This window comes from Sinohyriopsis cumingii, chromosome 18 (genome assembly GCF_028554795.1).
Source record: "Sinohyriopsis cumingii isolate HCF-2022 chromosome 18, ASM2855479v2, whole genome shotgun sequence".
NCBI lineage: Eukaryota > Metazoa > Mollusca > Bivalvia > Unionida > Unionidae > Sinohyriopsis > Sinohyriopsis cumingii.
Genome location: NC_142978.1, coordinates 80,104,308 through 80,117,797, shown reverse-complemented (window position 1 = coordinate 80,117,797; position 13,490 = coordinate 80,104,308). Strand labels below are relative to the sequence as shown.

General features: G+C 35.8%; 1 protein-coding gene across 1 annotated transcript in view; it reads left to right on the top strand.

The window, feature by feature from the left end:
• LOC149777143 (gametogenetin-binding protein 2-like) overlaps positions 1-13,490 on the top strand; it is a 46,232-nt gene that overhangs the window by 13,525 nt on the left and 19,217 nt on the right. The window contains exons 5-8 of the mRNA XM_089941834.1: positions 4,322-4,432; positions 8,476-8,679; positions 9,261-9,438; positions 10,655-10,843. Coding sequence (XP_089797960.1) covers positions 4,322-4,432; positions 8,476-8,679; positions 9,261-9,438; positions 10,655-10,843 — 682 coding nt within the window. The remainder of the gene's footprint in view (positions 1-4,321; positions 4,433-8,475; positions 8,680-9,260; positions 9,439-10,654; positions 10,844-13,490) is intronic.

Below are 13,490 nucleotides of genomic sequence, written 5' to 3'. Positions count from 1 at the left end.
TGTTGCAGCTAATACAGAGAGATAGCTGATTAAAAAGATCCAGCAATCTTTGCCTTCTTGGGTATTCTATACAGCATTGGCTATGCCATTGCTGATAGTGTCATAGGCAAATTGTTCCGCATTGGACAATTTCTACTACCATTCTTCAATTCTGGTCCACATGGCCCTCCAGGACAACAGTGGTATGGAGGCCCAGATGGACCAGCCCTGGAGAACTGCATATGGCATGTACACTCTATTGTTGGCTATTGTGATCAATACCTAGATAACCAGTACCAGACCCAGAAACATTAGCGGGCCTTGTACTACTACTGTCCTGGTTCTGTCTCAACTTGCACTCATTTTTTCTGACTTGGGATACAGTCCAGGACCCAAGAATTCAAAGATGTCCATCATCCAGTCACAGCACTTTGAGCCCTGGCTTTGTCATGGACTTGGCTTTTGTGATCGACTTTACCACAACAGCCATTTAAAAACCAACCAAGGTATTGGAACATTCCATCACTGGCCCAGCTTCATCATGGTTGATGCACGGTACTGTTTATAACAACATTCTTTTCCCTGATAAATGGTACTCATCACAGACCATGGATGATGCCTGAGAGTACCTTTTACCAACGTGTATGGATTCCCAGTTTCATTTACTGCTCTTGTGAACTTTGTTCCCAGTTCAGTCTTCACTACCATTGTGGGAGGCTTACCTCCTGCCCCACATCTCTGATACTCTGATACTGAAGACAAATTGCAAACCCCTCTTCTCTTCCTCATCTGATAATATGCAGGAATTCCATGCCTCCATAGATAAAGTCATTTGGCTGCTGCCCACAGAGTTCAACTGCTCTGCCAGTGGCCTCATATAATTTCTGCATCCATTGATATCTTGAAAAATAAAACAAGCCTTACCTCTAATTGCTACCACAGTCTTGCTTTATCCATGGCATCTTTCACTGCTTTTATAAGCAGCTAGAAAAACCCAGCATCAGCAGTCCTTCTCACACTGACTGCTCTCCTCCAACTCTACTCAACATTTTTTTAAACTCTTTATCACAGACTTGAGATGTAGAAACTGTCTTGCAAATGCATGGACCTAAAACCTTTCCAAACATTTTTGGAAGTGTCACGGCTATTGGTTTCATACTCAATCTGGTCTCCATGGCTATCATTCAGTAAGCTGAGGATAGCCTAGGTTCCACGCCTGAGACCTTTTTTGCCAGACATGCCTGGGAGTCTCATGCATGGCATGTGTACTGAGCATTACAGCTAAACACACTTTTCAGATTCCTTAGCTTTTCCCAGCTTGTGGGGAAATATACCTTCCTTTTCTGCTCAAATAAAGGATCACCATAAGGCAGTCCTTAGATATCAGCATTTATATTCCAGACCCCTATTCCTTGGCCGCATAGAGAAGAAACAAGCTTCCAAAGAGACAAGCCCTGTCTTCATTCCCCTCATCCACTTGCAAAGGCATACTGGAAGGGGAAATTCTTGTTAAAACTTTACTCTTTGGTATGAAAATGGGGTGCAGGAAGCATCTTCCTGCAACAGAAACAGAGAACCATTGCTTTTTAAAATCCTTGGTACCATAAATCACTAACTTCCTCCTTTTGCTTTTGAGCAGAAGCAATTAGCCCAGATTACTAAGGTTCTTCTAAATTTTAAATTTGCAAATGCTAAAAATGACAATACAGATTTGAATGTCAGAACGGCAAGATTCTTTTGATCATGTACATGACACTTCAGCAGAACCAGATGATATCCAATTTCAGCTTCTGAAGCACTTAAGTGATAAACTCTCAATACACTACTAATATTTTTAAGAGAATGTGGGAAAGAGGTGACTTCCCACCATCATGGCAAAAAGCAACAGTGACATTAGAATCCAAATCTGGCAAGGACCATTAAGACCCTTCCAACTATTGTCACCTAATAATAGCAAACTGTTTCCAAAATCATGGATTGAATTATTAATGAGAGACTCTGGGGTATATCGAGACCAACAAATTAATATGAAACTTTCAATGTGAATTCAGTTGCTCTAGAAACAAAATTGAATGGCTAGTCAGATTTAAATTATTCATCTGAGAAACTTTCATTTAGAAAGAATGTATGTAACTCTCTCTTTCTTTCTCTCTCTTTCACTTGTTATAAAGCCTTTCATTGTAATGCAGTTCTGGATGTAATGCAGTATTGCTATTGACCTGATTCCCAAAATTAAACCGTGTTATAAAGCCTTTCATTGTAATGCAGTTCTGGATGTAATGCAGTATTGCTATGGACCTGATTCCCTAAATTAAACCGTGTTATAAAGCCTTTCATTGTAACGCAGTTCTGGATATAATGCAGTATTGCTATGGACCTGATTCTCTAAATTAAACCGTTGTATTTGAATTGATGTATCAGAATATTTTTTGAAAGAAAACAAAATCAAACTTAGTGTTGTATCATTTGTTTTTTCCTTTTTAAAACCTCATTATTTGACAAAATGAAATGCATAAAATATCATGGAATGAAAAATCTTTTTAATTTACATTATTACTTGTCTTTTGACAGTGGTCCCCAGCTACTCTGTTATAATGAGAGCAAACTGAAGCAATTTCTTTTTTACATCAATAAGGCTTATGACACAGATTGAAGTAGGGTATAATAAATGATCTATTTAACATTGGCTGAAGGAGCCATTTGCCTAACTTTTCGTCAAATGTTTTGAAAAATAAAAATTATATACAACTTTCTGAAAGATATCCTCTGGTTATTGGTGTACCTTAAGGCGCCATATTGTCATGTACTGTATTAAATGTCAGAATTACAAAGTCAAATTACTTAATCCAGAAAGTGACTGCTCATTATACATCTATGACTTTTTGATTGGCTGATTGCAATCTATTTAATGTCAGCATAAGATATTCTTCATTACCATTCCGAAATGGACATATATGCTGCTGTTCTAATATGATGGAGGGAAGATATGGGCCAGAACAAAGACATTATAGCGAACTTCAGCTTGTCATGACCGGTGGCCTTGGTCCTTTGTCCAGAATTGAGCCTGCATAAGAGTTCTGCCATGGTTGAACTTGCCACTATTCCAGCCACTATTCAAAGCCTCATTCATGCACCCTTTGTATAAGACCTGCTTCCAGGTCATCAGAGCCTCACTATGCAAAATCTGTGAAATTCATGTTTTTTTTTATTTTGGTTGACCTGAACTTGTTTCAGTTTCACAATGATGGTTCGGTTTCTGCCATAATGTTTCCAGGTTTCATGCCCAAGAACAGGCACATTTTGTCTTTTTTCTTCTTTCTCTCGTCTTTTTATCTTCAATAGACCCTTTGCAGGGCCATCTTCAGTATCTTGCCAGAGCATTAAAGTGGTACCCGACTCGTTTTGAGCTGATCAGAAAAGGGAGACCTGTTTTGTTCTACCACTCAAAGAAGGAAAGGATATTTCACGACAGGCTCTTTTTGTCCAGGATTAATTGTGTTATTCCTCTTGAGTGCAAAGATTAAGCAAAAGCCATATGAATTTCTTACCTACTTTGGCTGATGAGTTCAGGACATTGCTGTCAGCCCATCATTGTTACTTTTTTCTGAAAAAAATACATTATTCATGCCATTAGATGGAAGTGTAATGCCACAATTTCCAGCTTCCATCCGAGAGTCTCTTCATTTTAAAAGGCACAGTTCAACTGACAGGCCTTTATCAGCATCACAATAACTTAACCTTTCTATCCCTTTTTGTAATAATCTTGGTTATGCCACTTAAGCTGGATTTGTGGGAGCAAATATTATTTTCCTTTCAGCCCAAATCTTTTATATGTTTTTGCTATCTTTTACTCATATCTCAGACAAGACTCAAGCTTCTTTTTTTCTTCATACATTAGGGAACCAGAGACAGGATCAACTCAGGGGTAATGGGATGTATTTTATTCTTCATATTCCTTATACCTGTTCTCCGTATGTTTTTATGAAAGGGTAATGTATTTTACATAGAATTTTTTTTCTCAGGCAAAATATGCTTCTTGGCAATACTTACCCAGTAATAATAACTGTCATTCCTCCTAAGCCATCCCTACAGCTACATTCACTGAAGAGCATGCACATCCAGTAGCAACTAACAAAGTGATTTGGTACCACTCTCTCTATCCAAACACTCTTCAAACACATCCATCTGTTCAGATGTTACATCTGCCCTTCTGAATCAATGTCATCTCCACAGATTTAAGTACTAAAGAAAATTTAAAAGTTTGCAAAAACAAGAAAATTGATACTAGCCAGTATGAATGAATTCCCCTCAATTTAAGAAATGTACCTTTGATTGATTGCAGCAGTTGGCTGGATATCTGGGAACTGTTGTCACAAGAGTGCAGGGAGGAAGTTGTTCTGGTTGATGCTGATAGTTTGCTGGAGACACTTGAAAATTACCTTTGCAAACATAGGTCAGTTCATATATCTAGTTATTTGTAAATTTATTATGATGATCAGAAGTTTTAATTATTTTATTTATAATTTGTTTAGTTTATGGGCAGTTACATTGGATATGAAACATTTTATAAATAATTGCAGTTTGTTTTGCAAGCTTTCATCACAAAACAAGCACATATATACACACACACAGAGGCATATTTTAGGCATATTTTGTAGTACTGGAGGAAACCACTAACCATGCAAGGGCATTCTGTTATGGAATAATGCTGGTGGTTTAACCACTGATCACATCACACTTTTATCTCCTCTTAGGCCTGGAAACTCTATTAGAAATAAAAGTCCATAAAGCTAGACCTAAAATCCAAGAGTTCTTTGGCTCCTGGCTGAGATTATGGGAGTATTGATGGAATGCAGATTTCAACCAAAGTTTCATTTCATTTATTAACATCCAAACAGGTCATTCAATAGATTTCAAATTCAATCATGGCTGCAATACTTTGTAAGGTACTCGTTATGTTGATATCATGATATGGGTGTATCGTTTGGACACAGTACATAATTTATACACCTGTTATTAGTAGAGAATTTTTGCAAGATATAGATTTTGAAACATCAAAGTTTTCTCTTAAAGATTTTTATGTTGATTAAATGTTTTGTGTTTGATTTAGAAATTTGGAGTGGAAATTAAATAACATTCATAGAGAATCAGTTTTTTTTAAAAAGCCTTGAGAAACAGTTTAAAACTCGGTAAGAAATTATTTATTAATAAAGTTTTGGGAGACTCATTTGGGTTCACAAATTGAACTTGGTTATATTGGCTTCACAAATTGAACTTGGTTTTATTGGCTTCACCAGTTGAACTTGGTTATATTAGCTTCAGAAATTGAACTTGGTTATATTGGCTTAACAAATTGAACTTGATTTTATTGGCTTCACAAATTGAACTTGGTTATATTGGTTTCACAAATTGAACTTGGTTATATTGGCCTCACCAGTTAATCTTGGTTATATTGGCTTCACAAATTGAACCTAGTTTTATTGGCTTCACCAATTGAACTTGCTTATATTGGCTTCACAAATTGAAGTTGGTTATATCGGCTTCACAAATTGAACTTGTATCTGTTGTTTATTCTGATTGTTGTTATTCTGTTTTCCAATATAGGATTAAATGATCATGGTTGGGTATTTAACAAGGTGTAAATTTTACTGTATCACTCACAAAGTGAATAAATTTCAAATGAGGTAGTAGACCACTGCCGAGCTCTGTAGCATCAAGGTCATATATGATACACTAAAGTGGGTGGTATTATAGAAAGGTAGACAGATGTAGCTTTACAATGATACCAGATAATCTGGAAGTTCTAGTTGTACTACAAATTACAGAGGGAAAAACCTCATTTTTTGGACACGATTTTTTTCCACCCAAAATTCGCCCGTGGTCGGAATCCGATTTTGTGTCCACATTTTAGACTTTTTGGTCTCAGATCTAAGGCAGACTGGTATGAACTGCAAACAGACAGATGAACCTTTGCAAAAAGTAGGATAAGATGGGCATTTGGAATAAAGAGTGGTCTCGATACAAAAATAATGGGTTCATTAAGCAAAACAAAAACACAACAAAAAAAAGAACTCCAACTTTTACCCGTCTGCTCTTGCACGAGCCAAATAGCCAATGAAAAATGATGTTTCTAACACATCTAGGCATTATGTTGTTGGAAAATCACTGGAAGTTGATTTATTATGATTTGTTCAGAAATAGCTTTCAAAATGTGTTTCCTACTTGAATTTCAGGTGAAAACGATAAAAACCTCCAGGGGTTAATGTGTTAACTGTAGAGTTGCTCGCAAAACCAGCCATATGTTTTGTTTGGTTGCATAGTTGAGTGCTGGAACGAATTAATGATTACACATCCAAAATAATTTAAATTAGAAAAACATACACCTTTATGGATTATTATATACATTATTTTCTTTTAACTACTTGTCATCTAATTGTTCAAACAACTCCACAGAAAATTGCAAAATCACCATAATTGGCCATTTTGCGTGACTATGTAGAACACGAACGCCAAATTGTAAAGAATGCATTTCAATCAAAGAATATTTGAAAAATTATAAAAAGTTTATTTTTTATAATTATTTGCTGAATAAAACGTTTAAAAGATGAAACAGTCGTTTCATAATGACGTGTCTACAATGTTTATTTATATTGCAAACAGTAAAAAACCCAAAAGTAGTCCCAGAATTTATCAATGTGTAAAAAATTCCAGATCAGTATCACATGACGGTTTACAGCCAATTGTATTGCAAAAAATCAGTTTCATTTATAAAAATTGGAATTACTTTATATTTATCTTGTAAAAGTCTGCAAGTACTACTTGAATTGTCCTCAGAAGATTAAGGATTTTAATGTTTGCTGGCAGATTTAGCTAGAATTTCTGATATGTTAGATATTCAATTTGAGGGGCCCCAAGTGGATGAGTGGTCTAAAGCGCTTGCTGTTACGGGTCACTGCCATCTCATCTCTGTCTGCATGGGTTCAAGTCTTGGGACAGGTCAATGTAGATACGTGAGAAAACTTGCCAGTAGCTTCTCATGGGTCAGTGGTTCTTTCCTGGGTTTTCTTGGTTCTTCCTCCACCGTTAATACTGGCCGCCATGTATAGCCTATCTTGTGCTGAAAAATGGTGTTAAACTCTACAGCATTAACAACATTTCAACCTGAGTAATAAGTATGAGTATGAATTGTTATGCATGAGAATTTCTTTGAAATTGGTCAGTTGTCACATAATAGCAAGTACTTCACAGTAGAATGAAAAATAAGAACAAGGTTATAATTGTGTACCAGAATTGCAGCTATAAGGAACCGCTGATGTATTGATTCAATCCCAGTTACATTAAATGAAATAGATTATTGTAATGTACAGGTGGTTTAGCCATGTCAGGTTTATTTAATTGACGTTTAATGATCATTGAAATCTCATCACTCGTTATCGATGGGTTTGTGTGTTACCAACATGTCTTGACGATGCTTAAAAATGTATTTATTAATGTCTGCTGTCATCCAGTGTCAAACATATATACGCATTCACTAATACTAACAAAACATGTTTATTGTAACTAAATTTTGGAGGTAAGAAGACAATTTTTTATTGTAACTAAATTTTGGAGGTGGTGCCTCTGTAAGAATACAAGTAACTTCGGCCACCTTAATCACCCATTGTCGAACTGTCCTTCCATCAGTTTGGTGTCAACACTCAGGTTAGGGTTTGCCTTTAGGTCATTTTCTCATATACTAATGCTTAGAGTAATCCAAGTTAGTATTAATGTGCATCAGGGTTAGTACAACACTGTGCAGTGACCTATATTTTATGGTCCATTGATTTTGGTTCTTTATGTTTAGCTCTTTCTTATTCAATATTGCCTTTAGTGACACATAACAAGATGTTTTTGCATCATGAGAAGTACTACAAGCATGACTGAAAATAATTCTTGGTTCCTTTGGGATAAGATCTATATTTCATGGTTAGGATTTATTTTTTAAGCCATTTTCTTAGATATTGTTACTGAAAGTGGCATGTAAGTTGAAATTTAGATGTCATATTGGGTACTACACCTTTCTGTGAAAATTAGGTCACTATTTCTTAGTCTTCATAATATGGTGATTATGGTAAACCCTTGCTTAATTTGTTTTCGCAGGTATTAGTATTATTGCCTGTGGAGTCAGATAACATGGTATGTAATTAAGTTGTGTGTGAGGAGTACTACAGCCATATATGGAAACTATGTAACTGTGACCTATATTTCTTAGTTCAGTGGTTTATGCTTAACATACGATTGAGCTAATTTTCTCTTTATTAGGGTTTATGTTTAGGTTATTTTCTCAGATGTTGTTGGTCAGAAATTGATGTACAAGTTGGTATTTAGACATATCTGCTAATTTTTGTTCTTGTCAAATAAAAATGAATTTATTATAATCATCTTTTGCAATAGAGCCATACTGCCAATGGTGGTTTTCTTTTCATAATTAGACAGTTTTGTTATGCTCCCATTCAGGTTTTGCTCAGAATGTAAATCAAAGGTCCTGCAGGCATATAGGATCCTTGTTGGCGAGGTGGATAGTTCCAAGGAGAAGGCATACTGTCCTGCACTGTACGAGGGACTGCGCTGTTGTCCCCAAGAGAGACACATCCACATGCTCTGTGATACTGATTTCATTACTCGTCTCATCGATAGAGCTGAACCTGAGTTGGTGGGAAGGTAGGCTGAATGTTTCATTGTTTGCAGTAGTTTTTTTTTCTCAGGTTTCTACTATAATGGCATCAGTGATTTATCTCAAAAGTTCTATTTCCAGAACTTTGATAATTGTTGTCCATGAATCTGAGACACTGTTTCTCCTAATGCACTGATATTCAGAATGTCAAGTTTAACACTAAATAGATTACTCATTAGTTGTTCTTTATTATCTTTCATAGATGGTTAATAATTAAAGATAATATTTGATGCAGTTTGGGTCTCTTTTCTCTAGAATTTTTCTAATGCTGTAATTTGTATGATTATGATTATTCCCCAGAAATGGTATGTTCCATTAAGTATTCAGTCTCATGATAAATGTATTATGTGTCCAAAAATGTACATGGGGGTTGCTGTTTGAAAAATGTACATGGGGGCTGCACTTAAGTATTTTGATGAAAAAGACCTTACTTTAGCTTCTTGTCTTAAAAGTGCTTGTTTTTAAGTGCCTTCCTCTGAGTATTTATCATTGTTAAATTTATCAATGTAAAACCATTCCTTCTGCTTGCTCATGATGCACTTATTTTTTGTTTGTTTTGTTCTTCCAGTCAGCGGCGTGATAGACATGCCAAAACACTAGACATTGCACAGGAAGAAGTTCTGACATGTCTTGGAATTCACACGTTTGAGAGACTGCACAAAATTTTGCAGAAGCTTAAATCTGAGGAACAGACTTGGCAGATCCTCTTTTACCTTGGTGTTGATGCTCTTAAGCAAAGTTTTGAGGTTTGTAATTTTGTAATCTTTTTGTGAAAATAATTCCTGGCATTTTCACTAAACCAAGATTCAGTGTTATTTGCAGAGGTGATTGATTTGTTCAGTGCCTGTCTAAAGGACATGGAGACATTGATTTGTTCAGTGCCTGTCTAAAGGACATGGATACATTGATTTGTTCAATACCTGTCTAATGGACATTGATTTGTTCAGTGCCTCTCTAAAGGACATAGGCTTCCTTGATAAGCACCAAGAGCTGCCTTAAATTGTGTCACTACATATCATCAAACTTTGTACTCGGCTGAAAGTGTGATAAGTGGAGATGTGGATCCAAGAAAAATATCATCACTTTCCAATTGCAGATTGGTTGTTTGTTGTTGGAAAAATATTTCAAATATAAATGAAAGAATAACCCAGCACTTTGTATTTATACATTTTCGAAACAGGTAATATCAGAAAAAATTTTTTTTTCCTTTTCATGCTTGGGTAGAGAGCAAACGATGTGAGAAATTATTAGGGCAGCATAATCTTAGGTGAAGGTCTACTGATCAAACTATTTTACTATGTTAATTTAAGAGCAACTCATAGATAAATTGCAGCTTTCATTTCATTGAATATATTCCAAAAGAGAAAAGGACAAGAACAATCTAAATTAAATCAAGATACTTCCATAAAATCAAAAATATTGTATTGTTCCAGAGCAATAGCTCACCACCCATCTTACTTGTTGATAATTAGGTAGATCTGAACCCCAAAATGTATCAGTATGGAAAACTTGCAGTATGACCTATCAGATTTCATGCAAGAATATAAAGTCTTCCATTTGTTATTGAACCACATTCTTTATTTCATAAGCTTGGTATTTGGGGTGAATCATTCTGTCTGAATCGGAATCACCATTGGTGACATCAATCTCTATTCTTTGTTGCCAGGCAGACATGGAGCTAATTGGGTGCTGGGTAATTTGATGTATTTTGAAGGTGGTGTGTCTATTTTTCACAAGTATTTGCCTAATGTTAAATATATTTGTGTGTATTATCAGTGTACATGTTCATTCATAATGGGACCCAAAAAAATTATTTGTATAAAAGAACGCATTCTGCTCTTAATTCTGTTAGTTAATAATGCATGTGATAATAAGTTTCATTTTGTTTTACACTGAAATATGATAGTCTGCAAAAGGCAATAGTCACATAATAGTCCTATCTTAAACTACATCTTATATCAGATGGCTCTAGAGAGGAAACAAGGGGTGTCCAATCTAGAACTGCTTTGTGAAGAACTTCTGGAAGAGGAAAGAGTCAAGGAGCATAGACGGGAGCAGAAACGACAAAAAAGAAAAAAGAAGAAAGCCAAATCTGGTCCCATATCCTCCGAAGAAGACCAGACCACTAAAGAGGATAAAGAAATATGTCACGTATGTTTTGCTTTAACTTAATCTGTATTTTATGTTGATTGCATGAGATCATAAAACATGGTTGCAGTACACATTGATGTAAAGAATTTACGGTGATTATGAAATAAATTCATTTGCTGACAGTTGCATCAGTTTAAGTGCTTAAGAGACCACATTTAACTGTCATCTTCCATCTTTGAAAAAGTATGAAATTTTCATTCTTTTGACCTATGATGCATTGTGAAGCTACCAGTCTGACTCTGCAGTTCAGGAAGAGGGGTGATGTGAATGATGTCACTGTTGTGTAAATGATATCATTGACTAAACAATCTGAAGACCGAGATGTTTACTACTTACATGCCCAAAGACCGAGATGTTTACTACTTACATGCCCAAAGACCGAGATGTTTACTACTTACATGCCCAAAGACCGAGATGTTTACTACTTACATGCCCAAAGACCGAGATGTTTACTACCTACATGCCCAAAGACTGAGATGTTTACTACTTAACATGCCCAAAGACCGAGATGTTTACTACTTACATGCCCAAAGACCGAGATGTTTACTACCTACATGCCAAAAGATGTTTACTCCTTACACGCCCAAAGATGTTTACTACATACATGCCCAAAGACAGAGCTGTTTACTACTTACAGGCCCAAAGACCAAGATGTTTACTAGTTACTTGCCAATGATATTGGATTGTCAGTTTTACCTAACTGTTTATATATTGATATAAAATGTAAAGTTGGGAGTTCAAATCAGTGTGGAAATTTTCATAACTTTTTAAGAAGAATGCAATCCCTTAGTAGGTAAGTTTTTTTTATGCACAGTCGAACTTGTTTTGCACATTACATATTTATGTGTCAGAGCAAAGTTCAGCAGTAGCAGTTTTGATTAACACATGAACTTCCTTTGTCATGGCAGGCTTGGTGGTATGGATGTTGTTCCAGTGACATTAATTCCTGTCCTTTTGTTTGTAAAAGATTTTGATTTGATCATAGGCCTTGGATAATCAATTCCAAGATTTCCATTATGAAGAACCCATCCCTATAATGGAATATGTCCATTTCATGATGCATTGTCAAGCAAATTTGGAGATACAGGAGAATGGAAGATAATCTTATGTTTTTTGTCCTGCATAAACCATTATTGAAAGATCTATGGAATTAATCAAAATGTTAATTGGATACAGTATTTAACATAAAAAGTATTCACAGTCATTAGTGGGGGCCCCGAGTGGCTGAGTGGTCTAAAGCACTCTCCGTTATGGATCACTGCCAGCTCACCTCTGTCTGCGTGGGTTCGAGTCTCGGATTCAGCCAGTGTAGGTATGTGAGAAAGCTTCTCGTGGGTCAGTGGTTCTTTCTGGGGGTTTTCCCGGGTTCTTCCTGCATCATTAATACTGGCTACCATGTATAGCCTATCATGTGCTGAAAAATGGCGTTAAACCCTACAACAACAACAACAACAACAGTCATTAGTGTATCAGCTGCTCTACAGTTTGGGTTCAGTGATATGCCTAAAACTGTATTGAGGTATAGTGTGATGTAACAAACTCGTAACGCAGTACATAATGCAATACAGTACCACATAATGAAAACAACAAAATAATCACTGTAACATTTACTGCTTGAAAAATACAACTCTTAAGTGATGTTACCTTGTAAGACTTCAGATGGTAGTCAGTTGTACATATAAAATTAACATAATAAAACAAATCTACAAACACCTAAAAACAGTAAAATCATCTTACTGCCATTTTGAGTCTGTCTATGTTTTAAGTAAACTTAACAGGAGGATTGTTTTAAATGTCTCAAAATATTTGAACTGTCTTTTTTAATTTTGTTAGCAAGGTGCTAAATAAGTCACTGTATATTTTTCCTGAGGAAAAATTAACATATCAAAGTCTAAACTCAAAGCAGCTCTCTGTGCGGTAATAATGTCTCCTGCTATTCTACAGACTCTTTGATGGCATGAAAGTTGCAGGAATGCATAACCTTTTCCTGGCTACTTTTTCAACTAGTGGAAACTTGCTTTCCACCATTTCAATGGATCATCATACGACATTATTAGGGATTCATTCCTGATTCATTCTGGAACAAGTCAACCCCGTACTTCATTCTGTGAAGTCTGTATTGAGTACTGTTCATTTAGTGTAATTAGGAACAGGACATAAACTTCTGAAGTAAAGTGAAGTTTAAAATTATTATTTTTAACTGCAAAATTATCCCCTGGTCTTGACTTGCCTCAGCCTGCCTAGTAAACTTTCCCTGAATACCAAATAATGGTACTGTGCATTGTGTTTTACATTCATTTGCAATATCATGGTAAACAAATATTTAAAAGAAAAAGAAAATGTGGATTATGAATTGGAAAAATTATGGGAAATGCAAGGATTTGGTTGTGAAAAGTTGTCCGGATTTACTTGTAAAGACAAAACAAAGGTGTGTGTTTGTGTGATTTGGATTTTTTAATGTAGCTTTAACAATTTTACAGCCATATTGCTATAATGTCTGCAGTGTGGCAGTTTGTAATGATGATTAGCACTGGGGCATCATGCCGCAGACGTGTAGCATGATGTCCCACCCAGTCATATTATCCTGACACAGGCCAACCAGTCCTTACACTAACCTCTTAATGCTGAGTGCCAAGCAAGGCAGCTG